Genomic DNA, 24295 nt, shown 5'->3' with positions numbered 1-24295 from the left:
GTCGACGACATCGAAAAATATACAATTTATACAGACGGACCACACTGTAATATATAGTCTAGTCTACAATAATACTATTATTGTAATAAGTGCAAACATAATATAAACGAATAAAATAACGATATAATATATATCGTCGCAGTGTGCGTGCTGAATCCGTCGGAAAGGGATTTTGGATGAGCGCGTGCCACACACACACACACACACACATACACATATATTATACATTATGATATATCGACATGGCCGTTCAAACAATGTATACGTACACATAATATAATACTATACAATATAGGTGAATCACCCAATGCCCTACTGCTGCTGCTGTACATCACCACGGTGTGCACTGTGTATATTTACTCAGGCCGGGCGCAAAAATCGCACACTCCCCTGCGTCGACGATATGTCGCGAGCGTCTGAAAGCCGGCCGCCGACGGGGGGAGGGGTAGAGCGGAGACCGCGCGCAGTCCGACCGAGGGTGGCACCTCCCCGGCGGTGACACAAAAGGCGAGACACGGATTCTGTTTATCGAGTTCATTGTGTTTTTGTCCCTCCCCTACACCTCCGCCCCGTCGACGAATATATCTCCCTAAATTTTCGCCGGACTCGATCCCCGGCCGCGGGAGGGTCCATCGCTCGCGTATACTGATTTATAGGTTAGTCGGTTTTCGGAACCCGACCCGGTACACGCGAACACACGACCGACAACCATGTCCGCGTACGACTGGCATCCGCAGCAGCAGCGGCAACAGCAACAGCAGCAGCAGCAGCAGCAGCAGTTCGTCGTAGACGAAACTCATCTGCACGAAGTCAAAGGTAAGACGAGAATATAATATTATGATATACTATATCTATAGTCAATACAATATATTTTGTACACAACCTAGCGGGAGACAACACACTATTAATGTATGTCAACAAGACTTTTGTGTAAAAAAAATCACTTTCAGTAGACTCTAAAACCCGTCGTATTATAATATATTATACAAACAGCTCGTATTATCATCGGTTTTCATATCGCGGGGTTTGCGCTGCGCTTTTCTAGGTGCCGGCAAAAGGTCCAGGCAAACGTACTCCAAATACCAGACGGCCGTGCTAGAGACGGTGTTCCAGACTTCCAGGTACATAGTGCGGAACAAGAGACAGCAGATGTCGGCCGAGCTGAGCTTGACCGAGCGGCAGATAAAGATATGGTTCCAGAACAGGCGGATGAAGGAGAAGAAATGCCACAAGGAAGCGCCGCGGATCGTCGTCGACCGGAATGTGCAGCCTCGGGTGCAGGGCGAGTGCTGTCCACCGGCGGCATTAGCTTCCGGTTACGCCGAAGACTACTGCAACAACGCCATCGAGTTGGCCGACGACCCGAGGGACGACGACGTTTTCGCCGGCGGTTACCACCCCGCAGTGACCAAACATCGACCGGACGACGGCAGTGGTTACGCCGTTTACGGTGGATACGATTTGCTGACCGCAACTACGGACCCGTACGACCAACGTGTGGCGAAACAACAGTGTTGGTCTGCTCCCGTCGACTTCCATCAAGACTTGTACGGTGACGTGAGTACCTTTATTACAATATATTAAGTACATCAATTTTTTGGCAATACTATTAGAATTTTATCTTCCAATGTATGCGTAGGTATAGTTATATTATAACTTGTGAACTCATTCAAATGTACATAAGACTTAGACAAGCGCGCTCGGTCGCCATGTTCCCGCAAATACAAATAAAGTTATTATTTTGCTCGTAAGATATCACTCGAAACTATAATATATCGTCTCGAATGACACATACGACATAGTCAATCGCTATAATGACGTAACACGCACATTTTCTGTGGATCCCATTATCTACTTGAAGAATCAATTAAAATAAACCTATGCACGCGCATAGGTTTATTTTAATCTATTTAATCTCTCATTTAGACCCGCTTATATTAAATAAATATTGTGTATGCTAATTATTATTTAGCATGGAGATGAGTTACTTATATAGTAATTTTGAACCTTATTTTTCTTCATTAGAATATTTTTGAAGACCCTTAAGTTAAAAATGTGTTTTCATATTAGGTACCAGTATTAATTTTAAAAACCAATTTTATTAATTATAAGCGATTAATTTTTCAGCTCGATTCAAGCCATTTTCAAAGACTGTCGACGAATCACCACCACTATCCGTTGAATTCACAAGTAATTAATGTTATTAAAAACAATACTGTTTGTGCCTATATAATATAATGTTATTATTTTCCATTACTCGGTGTCGAACGAATTACGTTCTTACATTAAAACACAATTAGTTTATCAAACTATTCGAAGAAGTAGATTAACGTTTAAACTTTACATCAAAAACCATTCTAATGTGAATCACCACGAATTCGTTTATATATTTTCACGGCAGCAACAGCGCGTGTCGTGATTTTATAAACTAATTATTAAATTCGGTCGATCGTGTGTCAACTATACCTACATATTCTAGGTTTGTAAATTCCGACCAAAAACGTTTTGATCATTATTACTACATGGGTTACCCATACACAACCCTCGTGCCATCGACTTGAGTGCCCATAAAATAATATAATTCTCGAGATCGTATTGTATTATACCTACTCGTCGTAACGGGGTGGGACGCGTTTAATTTTAATTAAATTTAATACGTAATAATAATATACGTACATATTATACAGGTACAATATGCGCCTCGGAGACGTTCACATTATAATATTCTAATGTGTATAAATTATTATTTGTGTTCACAGGTACAGGACTACTGTCCGCCACAGCTGCAGGCTGCACATGGTTATTGACGGTGGTCACTGTATTCTTCAACGCGAGTATAATAATACTATAATATGCAGTTCGACCTATATATTATAATATTATATTATTCGTTCTTGCGTAATACCGTTCGACTGCTGCATGGTGATAAAATTCTAGTCAATTCACAAAAAGGTGCTGTCCAGCTGATAACGGTCGTCTCGTAGGGCCAATCATGACAATATTATTATAACATAGTATGATGAATACGAAAACTCCATCAGAATTAGGCGCCCTTTTGGATCAGACCACCCACACACTGCCACCGGATGACGCTACAGCTACTACACATATACTCGGTCCTAATCTCACCTAACACGTGAAAATATGTGAATCATTCTTTATCATTATTATCATTATTATTAAGTATTATTACTTTTATTTTCTTACATTTAAAATTCTAATCAAAATTATAGTATATCGTACGTTAATATAATTATTATAAGTATATAATATATATAGATAGCAGCATATTAAAATAATATGTTATTGTGTGCCTTCATAATATATTTTCCCGTGTGTTTTATGATTTGAAATATAGTATAATATATAATTAAATATTAATAATGAGTATATATTTTTTATTACACTATTAATGTCAGTCAGTTTTTTTTATTTTGTTTCAATAACAGTTAACATATTATTATAATCATACAGGTAACGCGGTTCTGGAAATACCGATAAATTAATGAGCAAAATAAAAAATAAAATGATCCAATAATTATAATGGGATGTATAAAATTTTGGAGATAAGATGCCACAATACGCATTTTGCTGATCGAAACCCATGTATAAAAACACGCATATATATATATATATATATATATGTATGTGTGATAATGGCATATACCAATATAATATTGTATATAAATATATAATATTGCACCCGCGAGAAGTCTTTCGTTCGTAGTCGGGCACGTACGCGGGGGTTGCTCTCCTGCTGCGCGCGACCATTTAAACGCGCAGCTGCCTCGTCACCGTTATGCACACGACGATATATTTTTCAGGTAAGCCGAGGGTTGCGTGTCCATGCAGTCTCGTGCTGACGTCCTGACTGCGGTATATACCGGACGTAAAGGTAGGTATAGTAATATTGTTAATATTTAATGGTTTTTTTTTTTTTTGCAGAGACAATATTACGAATTACGATTTTATAACATTCTATTCTATTAAATAGCGGTCTTGAGATGACGCTACCCCGTGCATTTGATGTCTCAGACGTTTACAACAGACGCACGACATAGGAAATGTTCACTAGTTTCAATAGTGCGCTGTTGGTTTTGATATTAGATAGTGAATCGACATATAGTCAAACTTTTAGGTAAGAACATTATGACGTCATTATCTGTATTTAAGCGTCGGCTATTTGTTCAATATTTTAATTTTCAAGCAAAAAAATGAGTAGGTGAAATATCACAAATTAAAAATGTTTATATCTTGCTTGAAAATTAAAATATTGAACAAATAGCCGACACTTAAGCCAATTAATGTTCTTACCTAAAAGTTTGGCTATAGGTTAATTCACTCTAATATCAATACTAACAGCAAACTATTGAAACCAGTGAACGAAAATGTACGTACCTACGTGTGTAAAACGGAGACAACAAATGCGTATGGGTAGCGTCCTCTTAAACACAATACGTAAACGCTCCGTTTATTGCGCCGACCGTATGCGCTCTGCGCATATTTTGTCTCTCTGAATTCACACCCCTGCCTAATTATTATATAAGACCAATTATATTCATATACAGTGAAACCTAACAACTCGAATCGGTCGGGGACTAAACCAAAATTCACGCTTTCGAAAATTCGAGTTATAGAAAAAATTGTATGTATCTACATATTGAAATGCAGGGGCCAAGAAATTGTTTCGAGTTATCGAAAATTCGACTTAAATATGTGTTCAAGTTATTAAGATTCCACTGTATATATAATATAAGTGACGAAAACGCACAACTATTTTACCTATAGATTTTACTAGAATTTTCAAAATTCACATAATATAAACACATATTATAATACGCACCTAAGTACAGTTAATTATCAATAACGGTCGTCATAGAGGCGTTTATTATATTATGAAAGTGTGTATTCCTATATGAAACCCAATAAATATCTTACCCTGACGCTCGTAATCCGCTTGAAAACTACTGACGTAGTGACGTGTTGAGCAAAAACAAACAGTTTGGCCATTTGCATTTTAACCATCATAATAATGCGTTTTAATTTCCATTAATTATACTTCATATTATATTCGTTCGTCCCTGTTTCGTGGTGATGGAATATTTAAAAGACGACTGACTCCGAGATTTTAGGGGTGAGTGAATGGGTCGTGACTGGTGCAGGGCTTAAACTTTATACAGGTACCAATTCCGGGCTTGATATTCCCCGAGATACTTATATCGATGGTGGAGAGTTTTATAGAAATGGTTCTCGCCTTTTGCGATAAAATATTTAGTTTACCACAATAACAGCGCGTTTTTAAAAGTCTTAAATAAAATAAGGTATATATTATAATTTATAGACTCGACACAAACTATACGATCGATACTAAACATTAAAAATTTAATATTTTTAAACTAACTTTCATAAATAATTGTTGAGATATCTTAACTGATACACGATATCATATATAATATATAGCTATATAGATTAAATACAAGTCGCACACGTCGATTTGCACCATTATAATATTATATCCTTCAATTACCCATAACTCGCCGTTTTCTAAAATACCACTGCTGATATATTATTTTGTATTCGTATTCTCGTATTTAATAAATATAATATTAATAATAATATGTGGGTCACAGCGCGATGGCCGATTATTGCGACGTCATCGTTGCACCATGATGACGATGCGCAACGCAGCGACGTAGAAATAAAATACGAGATGGAGAACGGCGGTGGCTGCAGCGGCGATATACACCTAATCTGCAGATGGACATTAAAAACACATTTACGATATGAGTTTTGCAAAACATCGTGAACTAACTGGCACTGTGTGGGAAAACTATGATTTGTGGCCGATGAGTATACCTACCTACTCACATGTATAGTAGTAATAGTTGTAGTAGCTGTACATAGTGGTTACTCGTAAAGCCTCGCAGGTAAATTTCGCTTTCACGAACGACAATTATACTGAACAATCCGTTTGTAAAATATCTAATATTTCTGCATGGACCAGACACGGGAGTATAGCCACTCACCGGCTGAGTGTTGTTTCAGTGACTTGTATTGGACACGAACGGTATTATTATTTTTAAGATGGGATAAGACATGTTTCCGAAAGAAAAAAATGTCTGTGATGGCTTACACAATAATAATTTATTGCCATGTATCAGAACATATTTTTTTCACCAAACAATTTCAATCCGTTATTTGAACCACCGCTACGAATAGAAAAACTATAAATCCAAGGGCAGAAAACTGTCGAGTGCCTACGGTGCTTAACGGTGCAGGTACTTTTTTGATAACACGATTCCGTAAGTTAAATTTATTTTATTGTTGTGAGGTGAAGCAATTCAGTCCAAATTGAACGAATTATTTAAGTATAGAAAACCAGCAAAATAAAATGCATTTAAAAAAAAGTGGGTAAGTGGATGTCACTCTGCTGTTAAGTAGGTTACAAGTGGGTCACTGTATAATGGATTGTATTAAATTTGAATTCAATGATATTATATCATTTAAAAAACGATTCTGAGCGGAGACGGTTTGACAGTCTAGATATTTTATATTGTTAGCATAATTTGACATATTATTAAAGCTTGTAAGTTGAATTAATATTATAAATTACAACAAAATAACTAAAATCGTTATTTTTATTATTAGTTTCTATGGTGATAATTAAAGCGTTAGAAATTAAAATTAAAAAGGTTTTCCTGTGGCATTAAATTAATATTGAGAAAATAGAAAAATGACCTCTTTAAAGTACCATATTGATCCAATTTGTTAAAAGATAAGATACTATATTATGTTGAAATCGAAGCACTACTTTCGGTAGAAATTTTGTGTACAGGATAAAAAAAATAAAAAAGATAAACACCATTGTAGAACCACTAGATCCCTCTCTCTCCTCAGAATCTAAAATCAAATATGGTCCAGACTCTAGATAAGAGCTTAGAACAGCTGTTTATAGTAGCGCTTACACAGAAACATCACACTAATTACTATAATATAATATTATGTTCAAAATTAATGGAAATTTAAGAAAAAACAATAGTGACATAAATGTGATCAATTCTCGAGAAGTATCCATAAGAAATGGCTTAATATCATTATATCCTGTTTAAAACACATTCAAAATCCAATTAAAATACCTGCATCATAATTATAATATTCACAAAAATGTTTTGATGATTTATCTTCAATTGGCTTTGTTCCAAGGAAAAAATTTATTTTAAATTATTTACGGCGAGTTCAGTATTACAAACTAACACAAAATAACATAATTTCATAACTATTTTTAAAATTGTTATTTATTTATAATTTAAGTCAATTTAGTATGAAATTGTGAAGTATTTAAGTGATTCTTTTGTTATTCCAGTAATATACGTTATCAATTTATCATATTCCTAAAAAGTAAAATCAATTAACTATCGGGCTCAATACGAATTAAAAATGCAATATCTATGTATAATACATTAATTATAAATACCTACAATTTAATCTTGGGTACTCGCAAAATGCATCCCTCATCATTATGTCTAGTAAACGTAATTGTTATTTTTTTATTTTTAAATATAGGTTTAAGTGTTTACCAGCTACTTGTAGCAACAGCCCTCCTCCACGCATAATCGCGGGTTACGTCACACGGTTGAACTGGAACAATATTTTAGTAGGTATAAGGTCAGTTTTTGAGACTTGTCGATTTAAATGGTGATTTTTTTTTGTAAAATAAAAACACCACAATCGAACTATATTGTGGACATTTTCAAAAGGTTTTTATTTTTTTCATATAAAAACACCAAAGGAATGTAAAATACCTTAATACCTTTATAATATATATATATATATATATAGAGAGAGAGAGATACATTATATAGTAATACCAACGAAATATTTTTCCGGAAGTATTTGTGAAACATGTGAATTCGTTTTTTCACGAATTTTTTTTAATGTTTACGCCTTCACAAGAACAAAACATTCGGACACAACGGTTCACGGTCGGCGGTGGCGGCGGATCTTCTTAATGGTTTTTTCCGTGACGATCTCGGCGCGCGGAAACACCGTGACCGAAACGTTGTGCATTCACCTCCACCCTGCGTCGCGAATCAGCTGCTGCCCCTTGTTTTTTTTTTTGAGCACCCTGAGCAAATAAAAAATAATAATATTAACACACGTCCGCCGATACAACGATGACTGATGATCTTTCTAATCGACCACACGCACGTCATATTATTTTATATAATACATTGCAGCATAATATTATATATTATTATTGTGATACGTGCACCAAAAATCAAAATAAAACTATCGAATCCCACAAAACATAATCGATAATAATATACTGGTATACTTTATGCGCTGTGTCGCTTTATAATAACAATGTATGCGTGACTATATTAAAATATAAAATACAATACTATAACATATATGTCACCAATCCTTTGCCACGGGCGTACTACAAAATATATACCGCGGAGCGAATGCTGCACAATATTACGATAACTAATGTTTTACGTTTTACTATTAATATTGTTTCTGAAAACTAAAAACCATAAAAATATTGAGTACCGGAAATAAATATATAAATAAATGCTTTGGAAGAACCGGACCCAGGAATATTATTTATGTTTAAGCTAAGAATACCAGTATTTTAAATTTTAGAAATATCTTTTTTGATTTGAAATGATATGTAAGTACACGATTTTGCATTTTAATTTATTAATAAATTAGCGACAAGAACGATGTATTCATGGTTTACATTTTTATATTTGGAACCGATTATCATCAGAACTGCAGGACAACCCCAATCGTACGTATTTTTCAAAAATCAAAATGAATCCAATGTGCTGAATTCAAAAAGTGACCTATAGATTTTATAACTTTAACTGAATAAACCAAAAGGTAACCGGTCCATTAGTATAAGTTACGATATTGAAAATAGCTGATCACAATTTATTTACACTCGAGAATCGAATTAAATATAGGTATAAAATAATATTAAATGACGCCGCAGGTACATAAAGTCTCAGAATCTCGTTGTAGTTCACATTCGTTTAAGTCTCCGCGAACATAGCAGTCGGTACTAGCAGCAGTGGTCGCCGGACAACCGTGAAAAATAATAATTTAATAATATTCTGTCGATGAACAAACCGTATATTATAGTGTCACGGTGGGGAGGTGTACGCCGTTCGCAGACACCAGGTTTCCGACATTATAATATTCACACTCCCCACGCGGCGGTGATAATAAATGCTCACGCGCGGACGTTTGTAAATGATGTAAATATGAAAATTTTTCTCGCGGTTATAATCCAGCGAATAAAAGAAATAGGGTGTGGTGGCTTCGCTCCACCATACGTCGTTTTCATGATAAAGTGAATTCGATTACAATAATAATATCAAACCGGGCCACGCACGCACGCGTTTATATTATAATATATACCATATACGCATATTCGTACTATACTATTATTTATGCCGCTCTTAATTCATGTTCGACAAAACTTTTAACTGTTGTATAATATATATTATATGTTATACTTTCCGACTATATGATCGCCGGTTCAATTTCTACGCGGTTAGCCTGCCCTGCAAAGTCGTTTTCGTATATATACGCCCACGACAGTCACCAAGAATGCGGTGAAACAAAAGCGTCTCGGGGCAATATTCCCGATTGAGAAGAAAAAAAAGTCCATTAAATCGAAAAAAATTTCGGAGTAACACGCCAATTTGGTCGTCATCATTAGTCAAAAGATAAAAAAAAAAAACAGAAAAACAACAACAAAAACAAAAACAACAACAACAACACGAAACTCGGAACCCTCTGAGAATTCCTTTTATATTCATTTCGAATGGTTGCATGTCATACACATATATATATACGTACACGACAGCGATACGATGATACGGCAGAGGGTGGTGGTGGGCGGTGGTTTCGAGGAAAGGGTGGTAAAGCGGAAAAGAAACAATGCGTGCGTACGCGGTTCGGGTTTTAAATTTTCTCTCCGGGCCAAGGGGCGGATTGTCACTCAAGTTTTGAACTGCATTGACTAATGACACCGGGCCCCGGTATTGGCACACCCCCCCCCCCCACCGCCGCCGCCGCCGCTGACGTGTACACTACTCGCCGCGCTGTAGGGCTGTCAAATACATAAAAGATGGATGGATGTTCGCAACAGGCAAATACGCGAACGCACGCACACATACGCCGGCACTGGTGCAGAGACCATTTTGAATTTTTTTCGCCGTCGACCCATCGCGGAAAACAATACCGCACACACGTCGTTATATAATAATATTAACGTTTGTGCGTGTCGGTAATGAATATAATGATATTTTACGCGCCCCGATGTTTAACTGAATATATAGATATAATGGTCGTATAATATTGTCATAATGTACCTCCGTACCTTTTGTCATCCAGCACTGGATTTTTATTCTGTATTATTTTTTTTTACACATACCTACGACTTCCGAAAGGCATTTTCGATTTGAACACACGAGCATAATTTTATAAATAGGTGCATTCATATATTTGAATAATTATATTACACTTGAGATGGCCGAGATATCTGCAAACATTTTTACGTTTACATTCGATGAATCGTTTTAAAATAATATATTTAATTATTAACTCCTTCCGTAATTTTCTCAAAAACAATTTATTGTATTGTGCGGAAACGTAAACCTATATAATACTATTATGTATACAATATATATATATATATATATATAGGTACATATATATTATGTTATACGGTGAAAATGTACAGGGGTCGCGAGAAACATCTCGTATATAATATAGTATCGGAGAATCGAATAAAAGTATCGCCCACGTTTAATTTTATCTATATTTTAGCTATTTCACCGGCGTTATTCGCGGGCGTATTCGCAAATGGAGAGGTAGAAAAAAATCAAATCGCCTGAATGATATGATAATAATAATAATATAATGATATCATATACGCGACTGCAGCTATTGTGGCTGACGTGTCGCCGAGGCTGTATAGTGATTTTTACAACAATAAAATCGTTAGCACGTGTGTGTGTGTGTGTGTGTGTGTGTGTGTGTGTGTGTGTGTGTGTGTGTGTGTGTGTCATTATTTATCACTGTCTTCGCGTGAGAACGACCGCGACGGTGGCGTATTGCGCGTTAAACTGCAAACAGCAGCGGACGACGGGATCGTGGTATTATACATTAAATATTATAATATACATCGCACCGCGGGGCGCGCGAGGTCGGCCGACTCGAGTGCGGCCGAATGATGGAATCGCCGGTCGTACAGTTTACGACGCCGCCGCCACTGTTTTATTATTACCATATTATTAGTGGCGCGATGCATACCGGAATATTATATACGTATATACCGGCCCATAATATATAATATAATCTAACAGTACGACATTTAGCTTCGCTGCAGAGAGAGAGAGGGGCTGTTGAGAAATTTATCGGCTTATGAAGAAACGGCGGCGGCGGACGCGCATGTGACGAGCATCTGGTCAATACGCACGCCGGAAACGCGAGTAGCGTTCGACGGTTTACAATCTTTACAAATGTTATGCGATATATATGTTTGGCACCGCTGCAGTTCCGCGTAGGTATATATTATATTATAATATATTATCATATGATACGATTCTAGCTCGTTGCGGCGGTATAGGGGGAGGAGGGCATTTTTTTTGTTTTGAAAACGACGCTTTTCTATAACATACTGTATAGGTATACACTAATATGCACTTCTTCGACAATTCTCGTAGGTTGCATGCAATTTGTTTTATCGAGAAAAAATCCTCGCGGCATTTGAAGAGTATGTCAGCCCGACATTTGTTTTCTCTATCTGGCCCACGCGCTGCATCGTGGTAAATTTACGATTAGCAGAACCAACCCTGTATTATTACTTTTTATAATCGAGTGAATTCACTATAATTCTATTATCGATCTTTAAGTTAAAAATATATTTATCTGTATCCCGGCATTGGGTTTTTTATGATATTTAAATTTTTATGTAAGTTATGAGCGTATAAATTATTAGAATTTTAAAAATTCCTATGAATTGTGTAATAATTAAAATATCGTAAAAAAGCTACTGTAAGGGACACATATACTGTTCTTAGCTTAAAGTTTGATAATAGGTGAATTCACTAAAATAATAATTATTTGAAAGAAGATATCTCGAGTGACGTGTTCATCGGACACTGTTAAACATACTGACACCTACTACTTAGGTATATAATATTACTTCGAATGGTACCTATCACCGATGTATGAAATTACAATAATTGAATAATCTTGCAGTGGCGCGTGACGTCGGTGCGTGGTGCATAATGAGCCAATTCGAATATCATTATACTTATGGACGTACCTAAACATAATATATGTTGTAAATGCCCCGAAGAACCTTGAACGACGTTTCCCCCCCCCCCCCCCCGGCGAACGACACCGAAAAAATTCCATCTACAACAATAATAATAGGATATGCATTATTACTTCGATGCGATTGTGAATGTGTCGTGACGTTTTATCGTGACAATATTATAATAATATAATGCCACCAAATTCGTTGTCCACACACACACACACACACACACACACACACACATATAAATGTATACATAATATACACACCATCATGTCGTGTATGTGCACAGCACACAACACTGCGCGGGATTTATCATATTTTTGGAATAACAAAACGGAATAACCCTTATCATAACATCGTGCGTGTACGAGGCGACGATATCATCACGTTCTATTGATAATTAAACATTTTTGGCACACCGCTTGGAGGGTGCAGACGTGAATCTTTATCACAAAGGCAATTCGGTGAGTCGCGTCAGGGGTGGTGGGTCGGCGTGACCCCAACGCTACTGTTGCAGTCTTTTGGGCACTCACATAAATACTCCACACACACACACACACACACACACACACACACACACACACACACACACATATACATATGAAATTACTTTTTTTCTTCGCAATGGGTCGCAAGTCAAACGCTTTTTTTTCACCGCCACTCGAACGAAACGAAAAACGATTATCGCGCGTGTCAAATATAAAATATAATACATCATATTATACTTGTAGTAAGTATAATATCATTATAATATATTATATAGGGACCTCGCGCGTGCAGTTGTTATGCATGTTATATTAGTCTAAGTGCTAAAACAACGCGTATGCCACCCACGTTTGTATATAGATAACGAAACGTGCTTTGCGAGGATTCGCGAGCACATTTTTTGAAATTCGTTAAATTACGCACCGACTTCACGGAAATGTACGGAAAATACGATAATTGGTACGTTGGCCCACCCGAGTCGTCATGTAGAACTTTCGAATCGGCGTCGATTTGTTCCTCTCGAGTGCACACGCGTCTCGTTTCTATATCTATATCTATATATATATAGGTGTGGGCAGAGAGGTATATTATACGCCTACGCGGGAAAATATAATATAATATTCGTTCGTCTCGTACCCGTACGGCGATCAACAAAAAAGCGGTGTTGTCGTGGAACACGCTTAATCGAAATCTGCAAAGCAACTCTAAACGACGAACGACACGTCACGCGCAGTAAATAATATATATACCTATATATTATATTTAATAGTGACGTCGCCATACTACAGTGTTATACGAAAGAGATAATATTATAGGCCATTCGAACGTACCAAAATATTAGTCATAGCCCAGAGGCGAGTGGTAGGCATTAGGCGCAGGACGTATGCATGTGGATTTCGTTTCGTGTGCATTTAAGTATAATCCGTTTATGAGGGCGTACGAAGGCGAGTTTTCACGAATGATATTTATTATTATAGACGTACGACCGTTGTCAGTGTGCCGCAATGCTGCTGCTGCTGCAGTGTATACAAAATTCATCGACTTCGCTATAAACGTCTTCCGCGGTCCGTCTGGCGTACAGCTCGTGCATTACAATAATAGTGCGATACACCCCCTATTGTATGGTATTTGTATCGCACGTAAGAATTCGTTTCACGCGTGTTAAATAAAGAAAACAATAATATAACAAATAACAATCGATGAACTGTACACGTACTGTCGCCAAACTGCGCGTACATAATATTATGTATACATATAATTCGCGTCCGATCGCGGTTCGAACCGTCGTGAACACTAAACCGTATTTTATGCTAACGGAATATCGCGTGTACACGCGCATGGTACGGACTGTCGAGTCGTAATACGAATGTTATAGATCATTAATCATTTACGAAAAGTATAAAACATATATTGTACTCGAACGATTAACGTTTGTCGGTCTTTTTTTCCGCGCATATTTAATACTGCGGCGGTCTGCACACCCCTTCGTCGTATACGTATATTTAAACGACAAATGGGCAGGTGACGGCGAATATAATAATATGGGCATCAAAACAATAAATTTCTACTATAAGTATATTCGTATAGATACGGATGTAATATAACATTTATGGGAAACTTGAATCGTGCGGACAGAGCAACATTATTATGCTGCACGCTGCAGTACTCGCGTCTTACATAGGCGTTTTGCTTATCGCCTTATTCGCTGCAGTTTTTTGTGCATGTGCATAATTATTATGCAACTCGAGTGCGCCGCAGTGGTAAACATCGCCGCCACGGACCGGAGCACCAGCTTGAACACTGTGTACACCAATATTAAACTTAAACTGAATACCAATGCCAAGTACGTTTACCGACAATACATTGCCTGTATTCAGTAAATCTGTCGAAATATGTTATACAAAATAAAAAAAAAGGTAAGTACGTATTTAAATCACGCGCGTTCGCGTATTTTGTATTGTTTTTGGAACAAACGGCGATCTGCTTATAATAGTTCATATAACGCTATATACACGCTTATAACACATTTACCTGCCAGAGCGTACTACAACTCTAGTAGATAACGTCCTTGGCCTATATCGTATCGTACGTACACCTAATATTATATTAGTAATGTTTTTTATAATTTCGTAGTACATGTTATGCGAGAAACGGTTTCGAGGGACCTCCCTTGCGCTGCCGCCGGTGTACATCGTCGTCGACACAACTATAATATTATTATTATTATTCGAGCACTTACGCAAACCGGTTCCGTGGGCAAAGGGACTCTTTCTGGAAACACTTTGCACGGGGGAAATAAAAAAAAGGAACGTCGCCATGTGCACATTATAATACATATATATTATGTATACTCGTAAAATATATAGTCAAAAGATTCGGAAGACTTATTAAATAATTCCCATAACGTAACCTGTTGTGTACATACTATATGCACCGCGATTACAACAAAGAATTATACATACATAATAAATAGTCCAGGGCAGCGGCACAATTTGACAAATCGTCAAGTTGTTAAACGCGCATAAGTCGTTATTCAAAGTTTCGACGCGTGTATTATATATATATATATATATTATGTATATAAATGTCTAAACTCGGTTAAAATTATAATAAGACTAATTACTCACTGTTCTATCAGACTATATCAAACATATACACATGTATCGTAAACATGGTCATGTTTACTCGTCTCTTGTGTATATATATACTTCTTGAACCGTGTACAATAATATCATATTATATATTCATACAGAGGAACGGTAACTATTCGTCAGCTTCGTCAGCGCTCGAAATTTGTACTTTTCAACGGCTGTCGTTGTATACGTATAAAACTAATTATTTAGGTCAGACTCAAAAGTAGGTATAACATTATATTACACTTGGGGTGGCTGCTGCAGGTTAACGATGGCTGAAACGCCATACAATAATACGGTGTATGTTACGTTGTTCTAAATTCTCCCAAAAAATACCTTTCAAATTGTGTATACACTATACATATATATATGCTCTGTCCGCAGCGAGAAAACACGCCGCCCGACGAAAATTGGTTCTTCTGCACATCCCCTAAACGTGACACCCTGCCATAGTGGAACCAAGGTCTCTATGGCAGGGTGTCAGGATCGGCGTATTTGGACAGAGTATACGTATACTATATATGTTATAAGGTTTATCTATAAAATAATATTTTTCGTTGATTCGATATATTATTGTCGATTAGAATTCTTTTCATTACACTCGGATCATCTAGACCTTATACCTAACCTAATCCGTAACCATCACACAAACTGTATTTTTTTTAACACCATTAATTATATCTCTTAACTGTTTCATTATTTTTCCAATCGATCGTTTTCACACGAATTATACGAGAAGGTATAGAACGATAATACAAATATCGTCTTCTGAGTTTGTGACGGGGCCCATGCGATCTTCTTAAAGAATAAATAAATAAATAGATAAAATCTGTTATACTATAAAGTGTTTCAAACAGCGAACAAATAAAAAAAAAAGACCTTGAACCGGAGTCAAACCAAACATACGTATAATTTAGCCGTTGAATATTACATAAAGATCACGTGCGCGCTTCAAAAATTAATACAACGCGTATTGCGTCTGTACATATTGTATCTATATACAACAAGCGGGTATATGCGCAGTTGTAAATAACAATAAAAAAAAAAAAAATGAGAAAAAAACTCGCAGAACGCACATTAAAAATATGAGGAAAAAAATATTTCCTCTTAAAACACTGCCGCCGAAAACGCTACCATCTGCGCGGTATATCATAATGATATAATACAATATGTATACATTTTACGACGTACAAATTAGACGTTATAATTATCCATCAGCCGTGTCACGTCGTGCGTGGTCGAGAGAAATCGGGGGGAATTCCGTCGTCCGTCGGGCATTTTTATCGGGATCGGTCAAAGGACTCGGCCCGCGGAGCGTGTGGGGTCAGTGGTAATAATCGCGCGGACGAGCTAAAACGGGACGAAAACATCGTCTCGCGAAACGACGTCTTGCGGGGCAGGTGTTGCATATATTATAATATAGTATACAACTGTATCATGGTTGAAATATACAGGTTATTGCATATCGAGTCGGATTGTTATCATCAGAAACAAAACGGCTGCGTAAAGGGATATCACAAATATCAATTTTTCTTATCATCAAAGATACGCTGACAAAAGCTAACAAATTCAAATTCCCGCGCATACACACTCGAGATTATTATTGGTTCTCTTTACGCTGCTAATTTTATTTTTATCATCAAATATTTGTATATTACTTGTATATACTTGTATTATTTTTGTCTATTTACTTGTATATACTTGTATATTTCCACCATTTCATTGTATACATTTGTATATTTCGACCATGACCTTGTATATACTTGTATATTTCGACCATGACCTATATATTATTATGATATATGCAGTTCAACGCGACATTTAAGACGTCCGGCCTGCAGTGGGTTTATCGCATTATAATACGGCGATACCCGCAAACGACTCACCGCGCGCTGTCAAGTCGGCGCGGCGAACGCGTTATCGCTGCAGCAGGTTCCAAGTGTATCGCCAAGTGACAAACGATGGCAATCTGTCCGAGGTGCGACTATATGGACAAAGTTTCGGCAAACTCACGGAAACGTCAAGACCGCCTGTACACACACACATTAGGCATGTGTAATATAATATTATATTGTGTATAGATTAGACGCAGACACGCGCTCGTGCATAATCATCTATATGGCGATGCTGCGGGGGACCGCGAGCGGGACAGCGGGTTTTCGGTCAAAGTTTGTCGAAATGTTCGTCATGTGTGTGTGTGTGTGTGTGTGTGGGTAGTTGGGGTGGGTGGGTGCGGGTGTGCGCGCGCGTGTGACGTGTACTCGATAGCAACCCTTAAGAATCCGTGTGTGGGGTTGTTGTCGGGCCCCGCGCGTTTACCGGCCGCCTCAGACATGTGTTAGACACACGCACACACCCGCACAACTATACAATAATCCAATAGACACACTGCACAGTTCTCTGACTTACACGTGTGCGACGAACTAGACGCTGCAGTATCCACCCATCGTATATATATATGCATATCCTGAACCGGCGGCGGTAAACGACATAATATTATTTATATGTCATACATATATATATATATATATAGGTTAACTTAAGCATCATACGCTGCGGTATTATATAAACGAGTAAACAAAAGGTATATCACAGACAGACACATAGGGAGACACACGCTATATAGTCCCTATATATATATATTCGTTGCAATAGACACTAAAGCATTTCGTTAGGAAACTACATACCTATATATATATATAGTCTAGACCTGAGATAGAAGTGGGCCGCCTACCCCTTTTCATCCGGCCCACGCTCGCTCTTTAAACATGCTTCTTATTTTCGACCTATTTCAACCGTTTGAACCATTTTCGTCGCCTTTCATTATAGAAAATGAATAATATCGTTCGAAGATAATATAATATAATATTATGCACCGGCTTATAGAAATCGCAATCTTTGAAAATTGGCACATATTAAATTTGAGTCGCACGTCCTTGCATGTACGATTATTAGTGTGTATACTGTATACACTGTAATATATTATATCCCTTCAGTTTGTCTATTTGTACAATAATTAATATAGATATAAATAAACAGGTATAAGTATATTTTAATCAATCACGTCATATTGAAAAATTGGAATATTATTTATTTATGATATTTTTGGTTTCAGAATGGTTCTTAGAAGAAAATAAAACGTCTGTATACTGATCCTTCAAATTTAAAAAATCATATTTAATGTTTACTGATTGTAACCAGGTCCAATATAATTTATGCATAACTCAACCAAAAATAAATAAATAAATACTATTAGAGTCTTTACATGGAAAAATGCAACTTTTAGTTAGCTAGCAAAAGATTAGTTCCTGCAGAACCGGTTTTTTTTTTTTTTTTTTTTGATTGAGTCCCTGTAATTGTATATTGGATGGGATTCATGCGGCAATAGGCTTTCCATTTGAAACGCGTTCGACGTTCGTACGTAAATATAATCTACAGTATAAATCGACGGTGAAAAAATGTCAATTAGCACATCACATGGTGAAAGTAAGCAAAGCGCTACGAAAAAATATCGATTGGAATAAGCTGATTTTATTAAAATATTAAGCTGACTATAATATAATGCTGTATTGAACTAGCTAAACTCCACATGCTACAATCGCTTCCAAAACCGACTATTTCACCATTACAATCCGCTTATCACTCGACTCTATTATAAGTAATATGTATAATAACTTTCCCAGACAACCCCAAAAGAATTAGATTAAAAAGACAGTGGTGTCTTGACCTGCTTATCTTATTATATAATGATAAATGATAATAATAATTTAAAAAAAATATTTTAGGCATATTATATAAAATATATATAATATATACTTATATATACAACTATTTCATAACCTGATGAATAACTCAAATGAACATACTCCAACTATTTGACGACGGTTCACTGAGAGGTCTCTTCACACTATACTTTCTAGTGTACCTAATATTATCTATATCAATTGATCTTATATTGTTCTAAAGTGATGTTATAAATACTTAGCCCATATTAAAACATTATGTAAAAAAAAAGTTATATATGATTTAGACACCTCTCCAGTGGCAAATGGCAGGCCGGTGAGTTACCGGGAAGATTCCCGATGGACCGATCATATTGTGTTATATGTTTTTATTATAGGCTTCGGGGGGCGGGGTCGACCATCTGGATATCTAAAGAGCGTATTGCAGACGGGATGAAATTTTTAGCAATTTTATGGTCTGATGATCCTTTTCACGTGTTCGCAAATCTTTTGAGTATATTGCACAGCTGAAAATAAAAACTTGTACTTATATATACATTATGATTACACGTTGCTGACATAACTTAAAGTTAAACACGGCACGTACCTACCTATACAAAATATATTGATGTGATGTGTTCAATTTCAATATTTCAATATGATTATAATTTTACTGTATTATGTGTTATTATTGGAAAATATTATAATGGTTAGGTTACAATTAATATGATTTGCAAATAAATAAGTAATAGGTAGATTTTTATAAAAAAAGACTGTGCTTCTTTAATATGTGGTAAGGACTGAGGTTATTATTTTCTTAAGTAATACTAGAAAGATAATTTCAGTAAAACAATCAAAATAATTAGAAAATTATTAATAAAAATTGTAACCACCTCCACTTAGTAGTTATTTCTATTAAATCGCATACCGTTTAAAAGTTATTTGTACACTTGTACCTTCTTAAAAACAAATTGACATCTGGAATCTAATATTCAAATAGAATTATCAACATTTTATAATAATATAAAAATAAATCATAGGCAGGTAGACATTGAAAAATCTCAGAACAGCTCAATCTATTTATATTAACTAATAACTATACATATAATATTCGTGTGATTATAGGATGACATGGCTACGCGGGCTATCGACGTTAAATTTAAAATATAGTCATGTTGTGCAGCAATAATCACGGACAAAAGTGATGATCATTAATCATTATATCATAATAAATAATATTATTATGTAGACATGTAAAATCACCGAAAAGTCTTCGTGCTGCATGGGACGCGAACAATTAGTAACAACGGATTTTTGATAACTGCGTAAACGCGTAACTCGGGTTGAAAAAAATGTGTTCATTTAATACGTCATGTCTGATTTGTAAGTTTTCGATGTGTTTGGTATCAAATTAATAAGTTATGCTTTCGCATTTTAAGTTAGGATAAGATGAATCGATTGGATATTATTAATATATAATATGTATAGACGTCCGACTGCGGTTACCGAAGACGAACGATTGACCATATCGTCATCACCCTATTTAATAGGTAGATAGAAATATATTATACTATTGATATAGATAAATCGTATAGGTACTTGACCAATTATTTTTTTCTAGACGATAGAGACGATGTGAAACACTATAATCTTAATTATTATTTTATCATTTGAACACTAAAAATACACGATAATATATTGGACGTAACTAATAATGCAGAAAAACAACTCTATTTCACTTATTTTTAAATTAATAAAAATATATTATAATATCAGTAATTAAGTACATTTATATAATAATATAAACTGTATAAGTTATATCTTAATATCTTATACAATATCGAACGGGTCGACATTTGCCGTCCCTCTGTCTGGTATGGTAATGCCACATACAAAAAAAAATTGTTTATAATATTTTTAAGCATATGTACCTATATAGCCATATAGGTAATAACAATAAAATCATTTTTATTTCCTTTCATTTATTATATAATTTTTCATAAAATTGGAAATCCCTTACTTTAACGTAACTCCTTTAGACATACATATATATGTAATAAATATTATAATTACTTATAATGACTATTTGGTAACTAATTACATATAATTATTGAACATCCATTTATAAATATATACATATATAAGTTACACGAGCCTATATATAACCAACGCCACAGAGGGTTTTTATAGTTATAACTTATAAGAAATAAAATTATTAAATGTATTAAATCATCACAAGCCATACTATATTATATACACAAACAAAATAATTATTATTTTTATTCTTTAATACAGTTTAATGATTTAATGTTAAAAGTGTTACAACCGTAATAAAAATAATGTGTATTGTCAATCGTAAGTACCGATTACCAAATAACTAAAAGTAATTATAATTAAGTAGTTATAATAACTACTTGTTATAAAATAATAATAAAATAATAATTATGTATACAGTGTTGTGACATGCAATCTATAATTTACAAGCAACAATGATTCGCAATTTAAATTATATTATTAAGTATTTACACCTGTGTGGCACAAGGAATTAGTTACAATCGAGTGGGGTTTCTTGTGTCTACATCACATTTTAGAGCAGAAAATTTGATTTAATCTATCTTACATAAACATAATAAATTGAGTGTGATGTCTGATAGAAAATTGTAGATCTTGTTGGTAATAAATTAATTTGGAAAGTAGAAAATACGAAAATAACCATTATTAATAATTGAGAAAATCTAATAACACATCACCAATATTCACAAAATCAATTTTGGATGTTTTCTAGTTCAATAAATAATAACCACCGTAGAGACATGAAATATTTATACCAAATACTTATATAATTAAAATTTTCTAGGCAATATTTTTTTTCAAATAATTTGTGTCGACTATTTTTTTAGCTACCCATTTATATTTTATAAACATTTTCAATATTAAATTTTTTTCGGTTTATGTGGATAATATCTCAGTGACTCAGTCAAATAGTATAAGCATTTAATATAAGATTCCTCATAAGTTTAGTTGAAAATAGTTATAGGTGCATCCTCAAACCTTTATTTTATTAACATTAGAACTTCGAATTTTGAAGAAATTAAATATTTAATCGAAAAATAACTATTTTTCCTCTAATGGTTTTAGTTAATTTGATATAATTCAAAAAATATTAACCGCGAAGACTTGAAACTATATAGGTACTTCTGGACATTACAATATTATGTATATTACATTACTACAATTTACATATCTTATATTTATATGAACGATTACATTTTCAAAATATTTAGACTATTTTCAACTTTATTTATAGGTACTACAAAATTATTCATACCAGTGACTATTTATGTTGATACTGAGTGAATGATATGCAATTTTATTGGAACATATTAATTTAACATATCAAATTAATATAATACTAATAATAATAGAAATAATATAACATAAACTATACCCTTAGAAATAAATGCTAATCCAGTAGTAATCCACCCACTTCCCAGAGACGGGTGTATCATTTTTTATATTTTTTGTTCATATACACAATGATTTATCATTGAATTCAAGTTTAACTAATCCTTTAAAGTGACCTACTCAATCACTGCAGAGCAAATAGAAATACGTTATACTGAAGAAGTGAGCTTCCATTTTTTTAAAATGTATTTTTATAGTATAAGGGCAAAGGTGGGCAAGTTCATGAAAATAATTAACTGTGGCGAACTAAGTTAAATAAATTAAATTGCCTTCAGTTAAATTTTAAAAGATAAGTTCAAAGTTAAGATAGAAAATACAATTAACTTAACTATTAGTTAAAAAGAAAATTAATTTTTTTTTGCTACGATATTTTTATGTCATATACTGCCCTAGTATTTGATTTACACAAATATTTCCCAAGACTTTTAACACTGTGTAAAAATTAGATTATTATAATAAGAAAATAAATGACTAAAATCGAGAAAGAGTCAACGAATCTGTATTGTCTAGTTGGTTCTGCATGACATGATGAAAAGAAAATTAACTTAACTGCACGACAATAATAATTAACTATACAAAGTTATAATTTACAACAACACAAATTTTAACTGAATAAGCTAATAAGTTAAAAACAAAAATTATTAACCAGTTAAGTTAAAAAGTTAAAAAAATTTACTTTTTAACAAGTCAATGCCTTTGTATAAGGGATCAGGGATTCCTACATACAATTTAATTGTAATTACTAAATTTTAGTATTTGGTATATTATAGAATTATTGTACTTTTGTTGCACAATCAATCAATCTGCTCGAAGTGTCCAAACGTCTTATACATCTGAGATTAACAGTATTATTGGGTAGGAGCCATTATTATTAATTCTCGTTAAGAAAATATAGCGAAATTTAGCCTAAGTTCACAACGTGAGACGCGAGTACTTACAAATAATGTTATAAATAATTTCGTTATTAAACCTTACCCGTACCATTCGAAATAAAATACCTAATAACATCAGCAAACAAAATAAACGTTTATTTCAAATATTCAACAATACATATTAATCGTTGTACTATTATAACAATTGAAGGTATAATCATAATCCCAACAAAATATGATTATAAACATATAAGATTACGTATGTAATTAATAAAATATTTTATTATTATTACCTATATGATGGGAAACGGATAATATTATAATATACACATAAACCCATTGAAATATGTGAGGAAATCAAAATCAAAGTTATTTTGAAATAATATTAAAATTAATTAGTTTACCAACACGTATCGGAAAATAATAATATTATAATCCATAGAATCGTTGTAAATGATATTAAGTTGTTATACATTATTTAGCATTATTATTTGGTTATTATTATTGTTTCATAATTATTTATGAGCAATCGCATTTTCACTAAGTTAAGACATGAACTATTTATTTTATATCTGTGTCAAAATAAATAAATGTATTTAATCTCTAAAAAAAAAATGTGTAGGTACTAGGCGGCAGTGTTCAGACTACATTGCGAAAGCGACATGCAATGAAATGATTCGCGTTAGGACATTATATAGGTGATTTATTCGAAAATAGGTATATTATTGTTTTCCGCTCGTAGTTGAAAGAATAAAAATAATAATATTATTAATA

General features: G+C 34.5%; 1 protein-coding gene across 1 annotated transcript; it reads left to right on the top strand.

The window, feature by feature from the left end:
* Positions 1 to 649: 649 nt before the first annotated feature.
* LOC132938516 (segmentation protein fushi tarazu-like) lies at positions 650 to 3331 on the top strand. The gene is made up of 4 exons (XM_061005395.1): positions 650 to 816; positions 1046 to 1557; positions 2128 to 2190; positions 2760 to 3331. Exons 1-4 carry the CDS (start codon positions 711 to 713, stop codon positions 2805 to 2807), a joined length of 729 nt encoding a protein of 242 aa, XP_060861378.1. The 5' UTR covers positions 650 to 710; the 3' UTR covers positions 2808 to 3331.
* The last annotated feature ends 20964 nt before the right edge of the window (positions 3332 to 24295 follow it).

This window comes from Metopolophium dirhodum, chromosome 2 (genome assembly GCF_019925205.1).
Source record: "Metopolophium dirhodum isolate CAU chromosome 2, ASM1992520v1, whole genome shotgun sequence".
In the NCBI taxonomy this organism is placed as follows: Eukaryota; Metazoa; Arthropoda; class Insecta; order Hemiptera; family Aphididae; genus Metopolophium; species Metopolophium dirhodum.
Note: the sequence above shows the minus strand (reverse complement) of the source record. Positions and strands in the feature narration are given on the sequence as shown.